Here is a 21,645-nt window from a genome sequence, read left to right as displayed (position 1 = left end):
GTCCAAGAGCCAATGGAACTACCGAGGACCAGCTGACGTTACTGGAACTCGGTTACTAAGCAGGAGGTACCCGTGCTGAAAGCACTACCAAGGACCACCTGACGTTGGTGGAACTCAGATACCCAGAGGGAGGCACCTAAGCCAAAGGCTCTGCCCGGAACCAGCTGACGGTACTGGAACCAGGATGGGGAGCAGAAGGTACAAGAGCAAAAGACACTGCCGAGAACCAGCTGACGGTACTGGAACCCGGATGGGTAGCCGAAGGTCCAAGAGCCAATAGAACTACCGAGGACCAGCTGATGTTACTGGAACCCGGTTACTAAGCAGGAGGTACCCGTGCTGAAAGCACTACCAAGGACCACCTGACGTTGGTGGAACTCAGATACCCAGAGGGAGGCACCTAAGCCAAAGGCTCTGCCCGGAACCAGCTGACGGTACTGGAACCAGGATGGGGAGCAGAAGGTACAAGAGCAAAAGACACTGCCGAGAACCAGCTGACGGTACTGGAACCCGGATGGGCAGCCGAAGGTCCAAGAGCCAATGGAACTACCGAGGACCAGCTGACGTTACTGGAACCTGGTTACTAAGCAGGAGGTACCCGTGCCTGAAAGCACTACCAAGGACCACCTGACGTTGGTGGAACTCGGATACCCAGAGGGAGGCACCTAAGCCAAAGGCTCTGCCCGGAAACAGCTGACGGTGCTGGAACCAGGATGGGGACCTATTCAAGCTTGTCTTCCAAGAGCCCCAACTAGCGGTGTTGGAGCAAAGGGTCAGCAGGGGGAGCAGAGTGTAGGCCGAAGCCTGCACTGGAGGCATTTGTAGGTCTGTTGTGTCTGCATGGCATTTGCAGGACACGTTGCCGGCTACACAGCAGGGGAACAGCTGGCGGTGCTGAACCCCACTGACACATTGGCTGGTGTTTGGCTCTGTGCAGCTAGCAGTACCGGGCCCCAACTGGCGGTGTTGGAGCCCGGGCTCTGCAGGGGGAGCAGAGTGTAGGCCGAAGCCTAATCGAACCAATTTCAAAGGTAACCTTTAACCCCCCCTCAGGGGTTACAAAGTAGAAGAGCCACAGCTTATGCAGCAGTAGTGCTGCACAAGTCAAAGGTTGCTCTTTTAATTTCGCTCCTTGCACACGCTGAATGAAACACGTATAACATTTAGCCCTTTATACAGTCAAACTGTGTTGGAGGCGCGAGTTCCCTTTGTAATGAGACGCAGCACAGATGTCAAGAATCCCACCTTGGTGCTGGGTGCAGCCTCCTGAGCGTTGTTATTTGCTGTACAGGAGTCTGCGCTGTCGTGTTATCCCCTGGCCTAGCGCTGTTAGCGCTGCCCATCTTCTGACCTCATTTAATGTCGGCCGCTGCGGTTCGCGATGACCATGAATCCCAGCCCCGCGGTGTCTTAACATTGTTAAAACACTGCGGGGCTGGGATTCATGGCCTGGCGCAGCACATATGTTCGCCTCTCGCACTCGGGTCCTTACACCCGCTGCAGACTGTGCGGCGTCAGCTGATCCCTTATCGCATGCCACGGCCATGAAGCCGCACAGTCTGAGGAAGGCGGAAGGAGATGAGGGACAGGCGAAGAAATGCACCGTTCATGCCCATCAATCACACCCTCGCAGTCCAAATAAATAAGACAACGAGGGGCGTTGTGTGGGTCAGGGCGGCCGCAGAGGCGCAGCCAGCCAAACAATGATGCCAGAAGACGGGCAGCGCTACCAAGGGGGTTGCAGCGTGTCATTACAAAGGAAAGTCACACCACCGGGACGGTTAAATGGTCACACAGAGGACACATTTTAGACGTGTTTTCAGTTCCACATGTGCGAGGAGAATACGTTTATGAGCCACCTTGCACACATGCAGCATTACCGCTGTACAAGGTGGCCTTTAAAACGTACAAACGCCTGGGGGAGGGGGGACAGGTTCCCTTCAATTTCAGTTCTTGTGTCTGCGTGGCTTTTGCAGGACACGATGCCGGCTGCACAGCAGGGGAACAGCTGGCGGTGCTGAACCCCACTGACACATTGGCTGGTGTTTTTCTCTGTGCAGCTAGCAGTACCGGGCCCCAACTGGCGGTGTTGGAGCCCGGGGTCAGCAGGAGGAGGAGATGGAGCAGAGTGTAGGCCGAAGCCTGCACTGGCGGCAGCTTTTGGGTCTGTTGTGCCTGCGTGGCAGTTGCAGGACACGTTGCCGGCTGCACAGCAGGGGAACAGCTGGCGGTGCTGAACCCCACTGACACATTGGCTGGTGTTTGGCTCTGTGCAGCTAGCAGTACCGGGCCCCAACTGGCGGTGTTGGAGCCCGGGCTCTGCAGGGGGAGCAGAGTGTAGGCCGAAGCCTACTTGAACCAATTTCAAAGGTAACCTTTAACCCCCCCTCAGGGGTTACAAAGTAGAAGAGCCACAGCTTATGCAGCAGTAGTGCTGCACAAGTCAAAGGTTGCTCTTTTAATTTCGCTCCTTGCACACGCTGAATGAAACACGTATAACATTTAGCCCTTTATACAGTCAAACTGTGTTGGAGGCGCGAGTTCCCTTTGTAATGAGACGCAGCACAGATGTCAAGAATCCCACCTTGGTGCTGGGTGCAGCCTCCTGAGCGTTGTTATTTGCTGTACAGGAGTCTGCGCTGTCGTGTTATCCCCTGGCCTAGCGCTGTTAGCGCTGCCCATCTTCTGACCTCATTTAATGTCGGCCGCTGCGGTTCGCGATGACCATGAATCCCAGCCCCGCGGTGTCTTAACATTGTTAAAACACTGCGGGGCTGGGATTCAGGGCCTGGCGCAGCACATATGTTCGCCTCTCACACTCGGGTCCTTACACCCGCTTCAGACTGTGCGGCGTCATCTGATCCCTTATCGCATGCCACGGCCATGAAGCCGCACAGTCCGCAGAAGGCGGAAGGAGATGAGGGACAGGCAAACTGATGCACTGATCATGCCCGTCAATCACACCCTCGCAGTCCCAATAAATAAGACAACGAGGGGCGTTGTGTGGGTCAGGGCGGCCGCAGAGGCGCAGCCAGCCAAACAATGATGCCAGAAGACGGGCAGCGCTACCAAGGGGGTTGCAGCGTGTCATTACAAAGGAAAGTCACACCACCGGGACGGTTAAATGGTCACACAGAGGACACATTTTAGACGTGTTTTCAGTTCCACATGTGCGAGGAGAATACGTTTATGAGCCACCTTGCACACATGCAGCATTACCGCTGTACAAGGTGGCCTTTAAAACGTACAAACGCCTGGGGGAGGGGGGACAGGTTCCCTTCAATTTCAGTTCTTGTGTCTGCGTGGCTTTTGCAGGACACAATGCCGGCTGCACAGCAGGGGAACAGCTGGCGGTGCTGAACCCCACTGACACATTGGCTGGTGTTTTTCTCTGTGCAGCTAGCAGTACCGGGCCCCAACTGGCGGTGTTGGAGCCCGGGGTCAGCAGGAGGAGGAGATGGAGCAGAGTGTAGGCCGAAGCCTGCACTGGCGGCAGCTTTTGGGTCTGTTGTGCCTGCGTGGCAGTTGCAGGACACGTTGCCGGCTGCACAGCAGGGGAACAGCTGGCGGTGCTGAACCCCACTGACACATTGGCTGGTGTTTGGCTCTGTGCAGCTAGCAGTACCGGGCCCCAACTGGCGGTGTTGGAGCCCGGGCTCTGCAGGGGGAGCAGAGTGTAGGCCGAAGCCTACTTGAACCAATTTCAAAGGTAACCTTTAACCCCCCCTCAGGGGTTACAAAGTAGAAGAGCCACAGCTTATGCAGCAGTAGTGCTGCACAAGTCAAAGGTTGCTCTTTTAATTTCGCTCCTTGCACACGCTGAATGAAACACGTATAACATTTAGCCCTTTATACAGTCAAACTGTGTTGGAGGCGCGAGTTCCCTTTGTAATGAGACGCAGCACAGATGTCAAGAATCCCACCTTGGTGCTGGGTGCAGCCTCCTGAGCGTTGTTATTTGCTGTACAGGAGTCTGCGCTGTCGTGTTATCCCCTGGCCTAGCGCTGTTAGCGCTGCCCATCTTCTGACCTCATTTAATGTCGGCCGCTGCGGTTCGCGATGACCATGAATCCCAGCCCCGCGGTGTCTTAACATTGTTAAAACACTGCGGGGCTGTGATTCATGGCCTGGCGCAGCACATATGTTCGCCTCTCGCACTCGGGTCCTTACACCCGCTGCAGACTGTGCGGCGTCAGCTGATCCCTTATCGCATGCCACGGCCATGAAGCCGCACAGTCTGAGGAAGGCGGAAGGAGATGAGGGACAGGCGAAGAAATGCACCGTTCATGCCCATCAATCACACCCTCGCAGTCCAAATAAATAAGACAACGAGGGGCGTTGTGTGGGTCAGGGCGGCCGCAGAGGCGCAGCCAGCCAAACAATGATGCCAGAAGACGGGCAGCGCTACCAAGGGGGTTGCAGCGTGTCATTACAAAGGAAAGTCACACCACCGGGACGGTTAAATGGTCACACAGAGGACACATTTTAGACGTGTTTTCAGTTCCACATGTGCGAGGAGAATACGTTTATGAGCCACCTTGCACACATGCAGCATTACCGCTGTACAAGGTGGCCTTTAAAACGTACAAACGCCTGGGGGAGGGGGGACAGGTTCCCTTCAATTTCAGTTCTTGTGTCTGCGTGGCTTTTGCAGGACACGATGCCGGCTGCACAGCAGGGGAACAGCTGGCGGTGCTGAACCCCACTGACACATTGGCTGGTGTTTTTCTCTGTGCAGCTAGCAGTACCGGGCCCCAACTGGCGGTGTTGGAGCCCGGGGTCAGCAGGAGGAGGAGATGGAGCAGAGTGTAGGCCGAAGCCTGCACTGGCGGCAGCTTTTGGGTCTGTTGTGCCTGCGTGGCAGTTGCAGGACACGTTGCCGGCTGCACAGCAGGGGAACAGCTGGCGGTGCTGAACCCCACTGACACATTGGCTGGTGTTTGGCTCTGTGCAGCTAGCAGTACCGGGCCCCAACTGGCGGTGTTGGAGCCCGGGCTCTGCAGGGGGAGCAGAGTGTAGGCCGAAGCCTACTTGAACCAATTTCAAAGGTAACCTTTAACCCCCCCTCAGGGGTTACAAAGTAGAAGAGCCACAGCTTATGCAGCAGTAGTGCTGCACAAGTCAAAGGTTGCTCTTTTAATTTCGCTCCTTGCACACGCTGAATGAAACACGTATAACATTTAGCCCTTTATACAGTCAAACTGTGTTGGAGGCGCGAGTTCCCTTTGTAATGAGACGCAGCACAGATGTCAAGAATCCCACCTTGGTGCTGGGTGCAGCCTCCTGAGCGTTGTTATTTGCTGTACAGGAGTCTGCGCTATCGTGTTATCCCCTGGCCTAGCGCTGTTAGCGCTGCCCATCTTCTGACCTCATTTAATGTCGGCCGCTGCGGTTCGCGATGACCATGAATCCCAGCCCCGCGGTGTCTTAACATTGTTAAAACACTGCGGGGCTGTGATTCATGGCCTGGCGCAGCACATATGTTCGCCTCTCGCACTCGGGTCCTTACACCCGCTGCAGACTGTGCGGCGTCAGCTGATCCCTTATCGCATGCCACGGCCATGAAGCCGCACAGTCTGAGGAAGGCGGAAGGAGATGAGGGACAGGCGAAGAAATGCACCGTTCATGCCCATCAATCACACCCTCGCAGTCCAAATAAATAAGACAACGAGGGGCGTTGTGTGGGTCAGGGCGGCCGCAGAGGCGCAGCCAGCCAAACAATGATGCCAGAAGACGGGCAGCGCTACCAAGGGGGTTGCAGCGTGTCATTACAAAGGAAAGTCACACCACCGGGACGGTTAAATGGTCACACAGAGGACACATTTTAGACGTGTTTTCAGTTCCACATGTGCGAGGAGAATACGTTTATGAGCCACCTTGCACACATGCAGCATTACCGCTGTACAAGGTGGCCTTTAAAACGTACAAACGCCTGGGGGAGGGGGGACAGGTTCCCTTCAATTTCAGTTCTTGTGTCTGCGTGGCTTTTGCAGGACACGATGCCGGCTGCACAGCAGGGGAACAGCTGGCGGTGCTGAACCCCACTGACACATTGGCTGGTGTTTTTCTCTGTGCAGCTAGCAGTACCGGGCCCCAACTGGCGGTGTTGGAGCCCGGGGTCAGCAGGAGGAGGAGATGGAGCAGAGTGTAGGCCGAAGCCTGCACTGGCGGCAGCTTTTGGGTCTGTTGTGCCTGCGTGGCAGTTGCAGGACACATTGCCGGCTGCACAGCAGGGGAACAGCTGGCGGTGCTGAACCCCACTGACACATTGGCTGGTGTTTGGCTCTGTGCAGCTAGCAGTACCGGGCCCCAACTGGCGGTGTTGGAGCCCGGGGTCAGCAGGAGGAGGAGATGGAGCAGCGTGTAGGCCGAAGCCTGCACTGGCGGCAGCTTTTGGGTCTGTTGTGCCTGCGTGGCAGTTGCAGGACACGTTGCCGGCTGCACAGCAGGGGAACAGCTGGCGGTGCTGAACCCCACTGACACATTGGCTGGTGTTTGGCTCTGTGCAGCTAGCAGTACCGGGCCCCAACTGGCGGTGTTGGAGCCCGGGCTCTGCAGGGGGAGCAGAGTGTAGGCCGAAGCCTACTTGAACCAATTTCAAAGGTAACCTTTAACCCCCCCCTCAGGGGTTACAAAGTAGAAGAGCCACAGCTTATGCAGCAGTAGTGCTGCACAAGTCAAAGGTTGCTCTTTTAATTTCGCTCCTTGCACACGCTGAATGAAACACGTATAACATTTAGCCCTTTATACAGTCAAACTGTGTTGGAGGCGCGAGTTCCCTTTGTAATGAGACGCAGCACAGATGTCAAGAATCCCACCTTGGTGCTGGGTGCAGCCTCCTGAGCGTTGTTATTTGCTGTACAGGAGTCTGCGCTGTCGTGTTATCCCCTGGCCTAGCGCTGTTAGCGCTGCCCATCTTCTGACCTCATTTAATGTCGGCCGCTGCGGTTCGCGATGACCATGAATCCCAGCCCCGCGGTGTCTTAACATTGTTAAAACACTGCGGGGCTGTGATTCATGGCCTGGCGCAGCACATATGTTCGCCTCTCGCACTCGGGTCCTTACACCCGCTGCAGACTGTGCGGCGTCAGCTGATCCCTTATCGCATGCCACGGCCATGAAGCCGCACAGTCTGAGGAAGGCGGAAGGAGATGAGGGACAGGCGAAGAAATGCACCGTTCATGCCCATCAATCACACCCTCGCAGTCCAAATAAATAAGACAACGAGGGGCGTTGTGTGGGTCAGGGCGGCCGCAGAGGCGCAGCCAGCCAAACAATGATGCCAGAAGACGGGCAGCGCTACCAAGGGGGTTGCAGCGTGTCATTACAAAGGAAAGTCACACCACCGGGACGGTTAAATGGTCACACAGAGGACACATTTTAGACGTGTTTTCAGTTCCACATGTGCGAGGAGAATACGTTTATGAGCCACCTTGCACACATGCAGCATTACCGCTGTACAAGGTGGCCTTTAAAACGTACAAACGCCTGGGGGAGGGGGGACAGGTTCCCTTCAATTTCAGTTCTTGTGTCTGCGTGGCTTTTGCAGGACACGATGCCGGCTGCACAGCAGGGGAACAGCTGGCGGTGCTGAACCCCACTGACACATTGGCTGGTGTTTTTCTCTGTGCAGCTAGCAGTACCGGGCCCCAACTGGCGGTGTTGGAGCCCGGGGTCAGCAGGAGGAGGAGATGGAGCAGAGTGTAGGCCGAAGCCTGCACTGGCGGCAGCTTTTGGGTCTGTTGTGCCTGCGTGGCAGTTGCAGGACACATTGCCGGCTGCACAGCAGGGGAACAGCTGGCGGTGCTGAACCCCACTGACACATTGGCTGGTGTTTGGCTCTGTGCAGCTAGCAGTACCGGGCCCCAACTGGTGGTGTTGGAGCCCGGGCTCTGCAGGGGGAGCAGAGTGTAGGCCGAAGCCTACTTGATCCAATTTCAAAGGTAACCTTTAACCCCCCCTCAGGGGTTACAAAGTAGAAGAGCCACAGCTTATGCAGCAGTAGTGCTGCACAAGTCAAAGGTTGCTCTTTTAATTTCGCTCCTTGCACACGCTGAATGAAACACGTATAACATTTAGCCCTTTATACAGTCAAACTGTGTTGGAGGCGCGAGTTCCCTTTGTAATGAGACGCAGCACAGATGTCAAGAATCCCACCTTGGTGCTGGGTGCAGCCTCCTGAGCGTTGTTATTTGCTGTACAGGAGTCTGCGCTGTCGTGTTATCCCCTGGCCTAGCGCTGTTAGCGCTGCCCATGTTCTGGCATCATTTAATGTCGGCCGGTGCGGTTCGCGATGACCATGAATCCCAGCCCCGCGGTGTCTTAACATTGTTAAAACACTGCGGGGCTGGGATTCAGGGCCTGGCGCAGCACATATGTTCGCCTCTCACACTCGGGTCCTTACACCCGCTTCAGACTGTGCGGCGTCATCTGATCCCTTATCGCATGCCACGGCCATGAAGCCGCACAGTCCGCAGAAGGCGGAAGGAGATGAGGGACAGGCGAACTGATGCACCGTTCATGCCCATCAATCACACCCTCGCAGTCCAAATAAATAAGACAACGAGGGGCGTTGTGTGGGGCAAGGCGGCCGCAGAGGCGCAGGCAGCCAAACAATGATGCCAGAAGACGGGCAGCGCTACCAAGGAGCTTGTTGCGTGTCAATACAAAGGAAAATCACACCTGAGGGACGTTTTAATGGTCGCAGAGGACTCATTTTTAGACGTGTTCACTTCAACATGGGCAAGGAGATTAAGTTTCTGAGCCACCTTGCACACATGCAGCATTACTGTCGTACAAGGTGGCTGTAAAACGTAAAAACGCCTGGGGGAGGGGGGACAGGTTTCCTTCAATTTCAGTTCTTGTGTCTGCGTGGCTGTTGCAGGACACGTTGCCGGCTACACAGCAGGGGAACAGCTGGCGGTGCTGAACCCCACTGACACATTGGCTGGTGTTTGGCTCTGTGCAGCTAGCACATCTGGGCCCCAACTGGCGGTGTTAGAGCCCAGGGTCAGCAGGAGGAGGAGAGGGAGCAGAGTGTAGGCCGAAGCCTGCACTGGAGCAAGTTGAAAGGGAAACTTTAACCCCCCCCCCAGGCGTTTGTAGCTGAAAGAGCCATCGTATACAGCACTAATGCTGGAAAAGGTAAACTTAGCTCTTTTAATTATGGTCCTTGCACATGCTGAACCTAACACTTATAAAAAGTGTCCCCTCCTACCGTGATACCGTCCGGTAGGTGGAACTTTCCTTTGTGATGTGACGCAGCACAGCCGTCATTCTTACCCCCTTGGCGCCGTGCGCCGCCTCCTCAGCGTTGTTTGAATCAGTCCCGGAGCCTGCGCTGTTAGGTTAGCCCTTGGCCATGCACACATTTTGCGCTGCCTGTCTTCTGACATCATTTGGTGTCAGGCTGGCTGCGCCTGTGCGGTCGCGCTGGCCGAGAGCCCGCCTCGTACTGTCTTCTGATTTAATCCCACTGGGGGCCAGAGATCCATGGACATGCGCAGTGCATATCTGAACCTCCACCTCTCACTCATCTCCCTATGGCTTCTTCTGACTGTGCGGTGTCACGGCCGTGGCATGCTATTAGGGACCAGCTGACACCGCACAGTTTGAATAAGCCGTAGGGAGATGAGTGAGAGGTGGAGGTTCAGATATGCACTGCGCATGTCCATGGATCTCTGGCCCCCAGTGGGATTAAATCAGAAGACAGTACGAGGCGGGCTCTCGGCCAGCGCGGCCGCACAGGCGCAGCCAGCCTGACACCAAATGATGTCAGAAGACGGGCAGCGCAAAATGTGTGCATGGCCAAGGGCTAACCTAACAGCGCAGGCTCTGGGACTGATTCAAACAACGCTGAGGAGGCGGCGCACGGCGCCAAGGGGGTAAGAATGACGGCTGTGCTGCGTCACATCACAAAGGAAAGTTCCACCTACCGGACGGTATCACGGTAGGAGGGGACACTTTTCATAAGTGTTAGGATCAGCATGTGCAAGGAGCACCACGAAAAGAGGCACTTTTTCCCTTTGCATCATTACTGCTGCACAAGGTGGCTCCTTCAGTAACAAACGCCTGGGGGGGGGGGACAGGTTCCCTTAAATTTAACTTGTTGTGCCTGCGTGGCGGTCGCAGTACACGTTGCCGGCTGCACAGCAGGGGAACAGCTGGCGGTGCTGAACCCCACTAACACATTGGCGAGGTGTTTGGCTCTGTGCGGACAGCACTTCTGGACGGCAACTAGCGGTGTTGGAGCCCAGGGACAGGTGGAGGAGGAGGAGGTGGAGGAGGTAGGAGGGATTGCCACACACACAGCAGGGGAACAGCTGACGTTACTGAACCCCAATAACAGAGGAGGGACTGTTGACTGTGCGTACAGCACTTCTGGACGGCAACTGGCGGTGTTGGAGCCCAGGGTCAGGTGGAGGAGGAGGAGGTGGAGGAGGTAGGAGGGATTGCCACACACACAGCAGGGGAACAGCTGACGTTACTGAACCCCAATAACAGAGGAGGGACTGTTGACTGTGCGTACAGCACTTCTGGACGGCAACTGGCGGTGTTGGAGCCCAGGGACAGGTGGAGGAGGAGGAGGTAGGAGGAGGTAGGAGGGATTGCCACACACACAGCAGGGGAACAGCTGACGTTACTGAACCCCAATAACAGAGGAGGGACTGTTGACTGTGCGTACAGCACTTCTGGACGGCAACTGGCGGTGTTGGAGCCCAGGGTCAGGTGGAGGAGGAGGAGGTAGGAGGAGGTAGGAGGGATTGCCACACACACAGCAGGGGAACAGCTGACGTTACTGAACCCCAATAACAGAGGAGGGACTGTTGACTGTGCGTACAGCACTTCTGGACGGTAACTGGCGGTGTTGGAGCCCAGGGTCAGGTGGAGGAGGAGGAGGTGGAGGAGGTAGGAGGGATTGCCACACACACAGCAGGGGAACAGCTGACTTTACTGAACCCCAATAACAGAGGAGGGACTGTTGACTGTGCGTACAGCACTTCTGGACGGCAACTGGCGGTGTTGGAGCCCAGGGACAGGTGGAGGAGGAGGAGGTAGGAGGAGGTAGGAGGGATTGCCACACACACAGCAGGGGAACAGCTGACGTTACTGAACCCCAATAACAGAGGAGGGACTGTTGACTGTGCGTACAGCACTTCTGGACGGCAGCTGGCGGTGTTGGAGCCCAGGGTCAGGTGGAGGAGGAGGAGGTGGAGGAGGTAGGAGGGATTGCCACACACACAGCAGGGGAACAGCTGACGTTACTGAACCCCAATAACAGAGGAGCGACTGTTGGGACTGTGCGGACAGCACTTCTGGACGGCAACTGGCGGTGTTGGAGCCCAGGGACAGGTGGAGGAGGAGGAGGTAGGAGGAGGTAGGAGGGATTGCCACACACACAGCAGGGGAACAGCTGACGTTACTGAACCCCAATAACAGAGGAGGGACTGTTGACTGTGCGTACAGCACTTCTGGACGGCAACTGGCGGTGTTGGAGCCCAGGGACAGGTGGAGGAGGAGGAGGTAGGAGGAGGTAGGAGGGATTGCCACACACACAGCAGGGGAACAGCTGACGTTACTGAACCCCAATAACAGAGGAGGGACTGTTGACTGTGCGTACAGCACTTCTGGACGGCAACTGGCGGTGTTGGAGCCCAGGGTCAGGTGGAGGAGGAGGAGGTGGAGGAGGTAGGAGGGATTGCCACACACACAGCAGGGGAACAGCTGACGTTACTGAACCCCAATAACAGAGGAGCGACTGTTGGGACTGTGCGGACAGCACTTCTGGACGGCAACTAGCGGTGTTGGAGCCCAGGGACAGGTGGAAAAGCAGAGGAACACAATGTAGGCCGAAGCCTGAGAAAGTCGAAAGGGAACCTTTAACCCCCCCAAGGCGTTTGTAGCTGAAAGAGCCAGCTTGTGCAGCACAAAAGATGCAAAAGGAAAAGGTGGCTCTTTTCATCACGCTCCTTGCAAACACAGAACTAAACACTTATAAAATGTGTCCCCTGAAACCGTGAAACCGTCCCGGAGGTGGGACTTTCCTTCGTAATATGACGCAGCACAGCCGTCATTCCTACCCCCCCGGCGCCGTGCCCCGACTCCTCAGCGTTGTTTGATTCCGTCCCGGAGCCTGCGCTGTTAAGTTATCCCTTGGCCAGGCACACTTAGCGCTGCCCATCTTCTGACATCATTTGGTGTCAGGCTGGCTGCGCCTGTGCGGCCGCGCTGGCCGAGAGCCCGCCTCGCAGTGTCTTCTGATTTAATCCCACTGGGGGCCTGGGATCCATGGCCATGCGCAGTGCATATCCTCGCCTCTCACTCCCCTCCCTACGGCTTCTTAAGACTGTGCGGTGTCACGACCGTGGCATGCTATTAGGGACCAGCTGACACCGAACAGTCTGAAGAAGCCATAGGGAGATGAGTGAGAGGTGGAGGTTCAGATATGCAATGCGCATGTCCATGGATCCCAGGCCCCCAGTGGGATTAAATCAGAAGACACTGCGAGGCGGGCTCTCGGCCAGCGCGGCCGCACAGGCGCAGCCATCCTGACACCAAATGATGCCAGCCAGAAGACGGGCAGCGCTAAGTGTGCCTGGCCACGGGATAACATAACAGCGCAGGCTCCGGGACGGAATCAAACAACGCTGAGAAGCCGGGGCGCAGCGCCGGGGGGGTAGGAATGACGGCTGTGCTGCGTCATATTACGAAGGAAAGTCCCACCTCCGGGACGGTTTTACGGTATCAGTGGACACATTTTATAAGTGTTAAGTTCTGCGTGTGCAAGGAGCTAAACCAAAATAGCTACCTTTTCCTTGTGCAGCATTACTGCTGCACAAGGTGGCTCTTTCAGTAACAAACGCCTTGGGGGGGGGGGACAGATTCCCTTACATTTCAGTTGTTGTGTCAGCGTGGCGGTCGCATGACACATTGCCGGCTACACAGCTGGGGATCAGCTGACGTTACTGAAACCCAATAACACTGGGTCGTATGTTTTGACTGTGCAGACGGCACTTCTGAGCCTCAACTGGCGGTGTTGGAGCCCAGGAATTTAAGTTCAGGTGGTAGAAAGATGAACACAACAGGAGACCTGGATAACGTATACAGTGACCTAATTATTTAATCAGGAGGAGGAGTGGCAAATTCCTGCGAGATCCAGGCCTTGTTCATTTTCAGGAAAGTAAGCCGGTCAACGTTATCGGAGGATAGTCGCATGCGACGGTCAGTTAGTACACCACCTGCAGCACTAAAGACACGTTCCGATAATACACTGGCCGCAGGGCAAGACAGCACCTCCAATGCATACTGGCTTAGCTCTGGCCATGTATCCAGCTTTGAGACCCAAAACTTGAAAGGGGAAGAGCCGTCTGGGAGTACAGCAAGAGGGCAAGACATGTAGTCTGTCACCATCTGACGGAACCGTTGCCTCCTGCTGACTGGAGCCGTCTGTGATGGTGTAGACTTTTGTGGGGGGCACAGAAAACTGTGCCACAGTTGGGCCATACTGGTCTTGCCTTGGGCAGAGGCACTGCTTCTGCTCCCTCTTTGTGCAGAGCCTCCACCACTGCCTGGACGCACTGAGCTGCTTTGGAATGCACTAGCAGCACTTCTCTCAGTTGGAATGGAGAAGATGATGGAATTGACCAGTGTGTCTTGGTACTCCCGCATTTTTCGCTCCCGGTTCAACGGTGTGATGAGGCTTTCTACGTTGTCCCGGTAGCGAGGATCGAGGAGGGTGAACACCCAATAATCAGACATGTTGAGAATGTGGGCGATGCGGCGGTCGTTTCTCAGGCACTGCAGCATGTAATCCACCATGTGCTGCAGACTGCCAACTGCCCAAGAAACGCTGTCCCCTGCTGGAGGCGTGATCTCTGCCCGCTCGTCATCACCCCACCCTCGCTGTACACACTGAGTACTGGACAATTCGGTAACTCCCTCCTCTGGACGGACGTCTTCCTCCTCCATTGACTCCTCCTCATCCTCCTCACAAACTGTCCCCTGCCTACGCGTTTGTGAGGAACCACGTGGCGCTGACTGTCCAGAAGATGATGGAAATGGTGAATCCTCATCCTCCACCTCTTCCACAACATCATCCCTTAGCGCTTGCAGTGATTTTTCAAGCAGGCAGATAAGGGGGACAGTCATGCTGACTAGTGCATCATCTGCACTCGCCATCCGCGTGGAATAATCAAAGGGACGCAAAACCTGGCAGACGTCATTCATAGTGGCCCACTCTGTGGTTGTGAAGTCTGTACGGCGCTGACTGCTACTTTTTTGCGCCTGAAGCAGCTGGTACTCCATTACAGCTTGCTGCTGCTCACACAACCGCTCCAACATATGTAACGTGGAATTCCACCTGGTAGGTAGGTCACATATGATGCGATGTTCCGGCAGGCGGTGTCGGCGCTGCAGAGCCGCAATGCGCGCTTTTGCCGTGCTGGAACGCCGCAAGTGAGCACACTCTAGGCGGACCTTGTGCAGCAGTGCATCAAGATCCGGATAGTCCCTCAAAAAGCTCTGCACGACCAAATTGAGCACATGTGCCAGACATGGGATGTGAGTGAGGTTGCCGAGGCCCAGAGCTGCCACCAGATTTCGGCCATTATCACACACTACCATGCCTGGCTGGAGATTCGCTGGCACAAACCACACATCGCTCTCCTGCTTGATGGCATTCCAGAGCTCCTGCGCTGTGTGGCTACGATTCCCCCAAAAAATTAATTTCAACACGGCCTGTTGACGTTTGGCCATGGCTGTGCTCATGTCGGTCGTAACAGGTACACGTTCATCACGGGTCCATGTGGAGGTGGACTGTGACGGCTCCTGCAGCGATGATTCTGAGGAACTGGTGTAAGAGGAGGAGTCAATGCGTACAGAATGGATTCCTGCAATCCTTGGAGTGGGCAGGACACGTCCTGCGCCACTCGCACGGTCTGTACCCGGCTCAACGACATTAACCCAATGGGCAGTGAGGGAAAGGTATCGCCCCTGTCCATGTTGACTGGTCCACGCATCGGTGGTGAGGTGGACCTTGCTACTGACGGCGTTCAGTAGCGCGTGTTTTATGTGTCCCTCCACATGCTTGTGCAGGGCAGGGACGGCTTGCCTGCTGAAGTAAAAGCGGCTGGGCACATTGTACTGTGGGACTGCAAATGACATCAAGTCACGGAAGCTGTCAGTCTCCACCAGCCTGAATGACAGCATTTCCAGTGACAGAAGTTTGGCAATGCCTGCAGTCAGAGCCTGTGCTCGTGGGTGGTTTGACGAGAAAGGCCGCCTTTTCTCCCATGCCTGTACTACCGATGGCTGTAGACTGGGCTGGGAGTGTGTGGATGACTGGGAAAGTGGTGCTGCGGGTGGAATTACAGCGGGTCTCTGGACAACAGGGCCAGAGGTTCTTCCACGGCGATCCTGGGAGGAAGCCGAACCAGCTGCGTGTGAGCTAGAGGAAGAGGCAACACGAGCTGAAGAGGTGGTAGCTGCCGCTGTTGGTTGGCCTACCTCTTCAGTGTGTTTTTCTAACTCCGCCGGGTGCCTGTTGCGCACATGTTTCCACATGTTGGAGGTATTGAGGTTGCTGACATTTTTCCCTCTTTTGACTTTTTGATGACACACCTTGCATCTGACATAGCAAATGTCATCTGCAACTGTGTCAAAAAAGGACCAGGCACTGCAAGTCTTGGGAGCGCCCTTTTTGGCTTTTGGAAGAGACATGCTCCTAACGGGTGCCAAAGCGGAGGCTGCAGGATCCGCAGTCTTCCCCCTCCCTCTCCCTCTTTGGGCCGTATGGGGAATCTCTTCCTCAGAGCTGCTCCCACCACCTTCCTGTCCCTCACGCCAAGATGGGTCGAGGACCTCATCATCTACACTACCCTCTGCCCCCAACTGCTCCTCCTGGGTAGTCTCAGCAGCAGAGCACGCACCAGTAAGTGGCACCTGAGTGTCATCATCAGCTGATGCGGCCTGCGATGTGGTGACCGGAGCCACTGGCCCACCCGCCTCTTCAGAGGAAGACAGAAAAAGCTGTTGGGCATCACTGCACCCTGCCTCTTCTTCCATTTCTCCAATGCTGCTTGGCTGGCCCCCTGTTTCCAAGCCAAGAGATTCAGAGAACAGAAGTAGAGACGGCTCCTGTCCTGGGCTCTCTGTCTGCCTGGGCAATTTGGCAGGTGGTGAAGAGACAGATGGCTGCTCTCCAGTGCTCTGTGTCTGAGAGGATGTGGCACTAATGGAAGTTGATGCATTAGCTGCCATCCATCCGACAACAGCTTCAATTTGTTCTTGACGCAGCAGCGGTGTACGGCGCTCTGACACAAAGCTGCGCATGAACGACTGTTGCCTGGTGAAAGTGGGTGCTGATGAGTCACCGGTGCCCGCAGCAGGCACAGAATCCCCACGTCCCCTCCCTGCTCCGCGCCCACGCCCACGTGCCTTACTCACTGCCTTCTTCATCTTGGTTGACTGATAAAGATAAGCAGAAAAGTACTAACGGATTTGTGTGCTTATTCCTGAGCAACTCCTCCTAACAGGTATAAGAAACACTAATTTTCTAAAGTGTGGACTAGACTTTAATATGAGCTAATGTGGCCTACACAAATGTAAAGTGGTGTAACTGGTGTGTTTGGTGAACTTTATTATTTATTTATTTTTTGGGGGCTGAACTGACAACAGATAGAGCTGCAGTCACACGGAGACCGTGCAGACAGACGTAAACGGCACTGCAAGGCCCAAAAACCCTCCTCTACGTTATCCTATGTAGTGTTTTTCAACAAGTTAGCTGGAGACGGGTGGAAAGACACTAATAGGATTTTTTTAAATAAATTAGCAGCAACCTACACTACTTGAAAAAAAAGAAAATTGATTTGGCGGTATGACGCAGTGAACAACCCTGAGCTGGAGACAACCAGGCTATGGCTGCTCACAGACTACAGGGCGAGCTGCAGTCACACGGAGACCGTGCAGACAGCCGTAAACGGCGCTGCAAGGCCCAAAAACCCTCCTCTACTTTATCCTATGTAGTGTTTTTCCACAAATTAGCTGGAGACGGGTGGAAAGACACTAATAGGATTTTTTTAAATAAATTAGCAGCAGACTACACTACTTGAAAAAAAATTAAAATTGATTTGGCGGTATGACGCAGTGAACAACCCTGAGCTGGAGACAACCAGGCTATGGCTGCTCACAGACTACAGGGCGAGCTGCAATCACACGGAGACCGTGCAGACAGCCGTAAACGGCGCTGCAAGGCCCAAAAACCCTCCTCTACTTTATCCTATGTAGTGTTTTTCCACAAATTAGCTGGAGACGGGTAAAAAGACACTAATAGGATTTTTTTAAATAAATTAGCAGCAGACTACACTACTTGAAAAAAAATTAAAATTGATTTGGCGGTATGACGCAGTGAACAACCCTGAGCTGGAGACAACCAGGCTATGGCTGCTCACAGACTACAGGGCGAGCTGCAATCACAACGAGAACCGTGCAGACAGCCGTAAACGGCGCTGCAAGGCCCAAAAACCCTCCTCTACTTTATCCTATGTAGTGTTTTTCCACAAATTAGCTGGAGACGGGTGGAAAGACACTAATAGGATTTTTTTTAAATAAATTAGCAGCAGACTACACTACTTGAAAAAAAATTAAAATTGATTTGGCGGTATGACGCAGTGAACAACCCTGAGCTGGAGACAACCAGGCTATGGCTGCTCACAGACTACAGGGCGAGCTGCAGTCACACGGAGACCGTGCAGACAGCCGTAAACGGCGCTGCAAGGCCCAAAAACCCTCCTCTACTTTATCCTATGTAGTGTTTTTCCACAAATTAGCTGGAGACGGGTGGAAAGACACTAATAGGATTTTTTTGAATAAATTAGCAGCAGACTACACTACTTGAAAAAAAAAAAAAAAAAAAAGAACAGTATGAGGCAATGAACCACCCTCCCTGAACTGAATACAACCAGCTATGGATGGCCTATGTGGCTGCACTCAGACTAGAGAGTGGGCTGCACTCACACACACACACACACAGACCTTGCAGATCGCTGTGAAAACAGCGCTACAAGGCAAAAGCAAGGTGAATAGTAGGTGAACACAGCGGTTGCTAAATTAGCCTTTGGAAAGCACAAAGAAGCAAATCGCTATCTCTAAACTGTCCCTCAGTCAGCAAACAGCGTCCTGTCACTAACTGAATTCACAGCAGAGTGATCGCAAAATGGCGCCAGCGACTTTTAAACTGCAGCATGACATCATTTCAGCAGCCAATCACAGCCTTGCCAGTAGTTTCATGCCCTCCATGCTAAACAGGATGTGCCCACACTTGGAATCATTCTCATTGGCTGAATTTCTGCATTTTGAATCTTGGAACTTCCGATTCCGGTATCCGATACGCGGCAAGTATCGGAATCCCGGTATCGGAATTCCGATACCGCAAGTATCGGCCGATACCCGATACTTGCGGTATCGGAATGCTCAACACTAGTCTTGAGGCATGTCCACTGAAGTTGTATCAGCCTGTAATTTGATTTTCCACTTTGATTTTGAGTATCATTCCAAATCCAGACCTCCATGGGACATTAATTTTGATTTACATTGATCATTTTTATGTTTTATTGTTCTCAACGCATTCCAATATGTAACGAATAGTGTTGAGCGATACCTTCCGATATTCAAAAGTATCGGTATCGGATTGGATCGGCCGATATCCAAAAAATATCGGATATCGCCGATACCGATACCCGATACCAATACAAGTCAATGGGACACAAATATCGGAAGGTATCCTGGATGGTTCCCAGGGTCTGAAGGAGAGGAAACTCTCCTTCAGGCCCTGGGATCCATATTCATGTAAAAAATAAAGAATAAAAAAAAAAAATATGGATATACTCACCCCTCCGACGGACCCTGGACCTTAGCAGTGCAACCGGCAGCCTCCGTTCCTAAGAATGCAGTGAGTGAAGGACCTTCGATGACGTCGCAGTCACGTGAGGGGTCACATGAGCGGTCACGCGACCAATCACAAGACCGCGACTTCATCGCAGGTCCTGTACACTCACTGAATTCTTAGGAACGGAGGCTGCCGGTTGCACCGCTAAGGTCCAGGGTCCGTCGGAGGGGTGAGTATATCCATATTTTTTATTTTTATTCTTTATTTTTTACATGAATATGGATCCCAGGGCCTGAAGGAGAGTCTCCTCTCCTCCAGACCCTGGGAACCATACACTGGGAACTTCCGATTCCGATTTCCGATATCACAAAAATATCGGAACTCGGTATCGGAATTCCAATACAGCGAATATCGGCCGATACCCGATATTTTCAGTATCGGAATGCTCAACACTAGTAATGAATAAAGATTTGCAACTGGAATATTTAATTGAGTGATATCTAGGATGTGGTATTTTAGTGTTCCTTTTATTTTTTTGAGCAGTACATATATATGCACCTTATTTTCAGTGATTTATAGACCTTTTCTTGCATTTTGTTTTCACAAGGTTGTAGTCTTCATGGTAATCATTACAATAGCTCCATGAAGTGGCAAGAACATAAGCATCCCTGCATCACCCGTCAGTGTCAGGTACGATTTAATTTTGTTCTGTTTAACCCTGTATTAAAAATGGCATGCAAATTTTCAGTAATTGTGCCTCACACAGAGATTTTCAAATGTTATTACATTCCATGTGTTTAGTAATGCCAAAACATGTCCAGCAAAAGTAGTTTTCTCTCATCTGGAACTATGTTGAATTAACATTGTCTTCTACAGAGCTTGCTATGTAAGCTGTATTGTTAACTGCAAAGTGACAATGTAGGAAGTCCTTTCTGACTTTATTGTGCTTTTCCTGTTTCCGCACCTTTATTGCAATAAATTCCAGCAATGTGTTTGGTTGGAAAATTAGTTGACATTTGTATAGAGATACTGTAGTTTATTGTTAACTAGTGTGATTACTATTAGCTGATTAGCTAGCAGCCTAGGAAATGATCATTTCAATGCACATCAAGATTGGAATCGCAGATAAAAGTCTCCACAAAACAGAAACTTACTGTTATATCTCTTATTTGGGCAGTCTGCTGCTAGGGGATGTTCATTATAAAGGCCATGTGCACACGTTCAGGATTTTTAGCGTTTTTTTCGCGTTTTTTCGCTATAAAAACGTGATAAAAACGCGAAAAAAACGCTAACATATGCCTCCTATTATTTACAAGGTATTCCGCATTTTTTGTGCAAATGTTGCGATTTTTTCCGCGAAAAAATCGCATAGCGGAAAAAAAAGCAACATGTTCATTAAAAATGCGGAATTGCGGGGATTCCGCACACCTAGGGGTCCATTGATCTGCTTACTTCCCGCACGGGGCTGTGCACACCATGCGGGAAGTAAGCAGATTATATGCGGTTGGTACCCAGGGTGGAGGAGAGGAAACTCTCCTCCACGCACTGGGCACCATATAAGTGGTCAAAAAATAAGAAATAAAATAAAAACCAGTCCTATACTCACCCTCGATGTCCAGCGCAGTGTTCCCGCCTCTGTGCTGCACGCTGGCTGGTTCCTGTAGCTGGTGTGCGGAGAAGGACCTTGCCGAATGACGTCACTGTCCTGTGATTGGTCGAGACCGCTCACGTGACCGTGACGTCATGGAAGGCCCTGCGCGCACACATCAGCTATAGGAATGGACGCCGGTGAGGAGATCTGATGTCTGCGGGTGAGTATAAGCATTTTTTTTATTTTTTTTATTATTTTTAAACGTTCTATCTTTTACTATAGATGCTGCAAAAGCAGCATCTATAGTAACAAGTTGGTCACACTTGTCAAACGCTATGTTTGACAAGTGTGACCAACTTGTCAGTCAGTTTTCCAAGCGATGCTACAGATCGCTTGGAAAACTTTAGCATTCTGCAAGCTAATTACGCTTGCAGAATGTTAAAAAAACGCAAAAAAAACGGAAAAAAAACGCAAAAAAAAAATGCGGATTTCTTGCAGAAAATTTCCGGTTTTCTTCAGGAAATTTCTGCAAGAAATCCTGAACGTGTGCACATACCCTAAGTGTTCTGCATTCAGTATCTGCTCAAATCACCTCAAAGTTTCAAGTATATAGACATGCTAATTTTTCATTAGTACTTTTTAAGGGTATGTTCTACTTTTTCTAATGGTCATAAAACTACTTTCAAAGGGTGCAAATAAAATCAATTAACTAAAAATCTTCATCTTTTGGTGACCATGAAGTTCCACTGCCCCTGTCCTAAAACCCCCATGCAAATTAGGCAAATGTCTAATCGGCAGGGATTGGACAATGGTCGATTATGTATTGGGCCCCCTGATTCTCCCCTGACTGATGATGTCAGCAGAGAGAAGGGCCTTGCAAGTTCAACTTTGATTGGCCAAATCTTTTGTTTCCCAGATTACTATGCGCTGCCAGATGACTTCTGATGAATGTTCCTGTGAATAGGGACTCATCAGAGATATAATCAGAAAATTGCAGTTTGTTTAAAACAGGTTTTTGTGGTACATGTATTTTTTTTAATAATTAACAACAATTTTTTTTTCATATCATGATCTTTATTAAAAAAACAAAATTAATAATCTAGTAATTTTCACATTTGCCACTAGGGCTTGTCTAGATTCATAGATTCATACTTCCTAACTTTTATGGATG

General features: G+C 52.4%; 1 protein-coding gene across 1 annotated transcript in view; it reads left to right on the top strand.

Moving 5' to 3' along the window:
* BMPER (BMP binding endothelial regulator) overlaps positions 1–21,645 on the top strand; it is a 492,812-nt gene that overhangs the window by 133,062 nt on the left and 338,105 nt on the right. The window contains exon 4 of the mRNA XM_077269281.1: positions 19,491–19,573. Within this exon, the coding sequence (XP_077125396.1) occupies positions 19,491–19,573 (83 nt within the window). The remainder of the gene's footprint in view (positions 1–19,490; positions 19,574–21,645) is intronic.

Source organism: Ranitomeya variabilis, chromosome 6 (genome assembly GCF_051348905.1).
Source record: "Ranitomeya variabilis isolate aRanVar5 chromosome 6, aRanVar5.hap1, whole genome shotgun sequence".
Taxonomy (NCBI): Eukaryota; Metazoa; Chordata; class Amphibia; order Anura; family Dendrobatidae; genus Ranitomeya; species Ranitomeya variabilis.
Note: the sequence above shows the minus strand (reverse complement) of the source record. Positions and strands in the feature narration are given on the sequence as shown.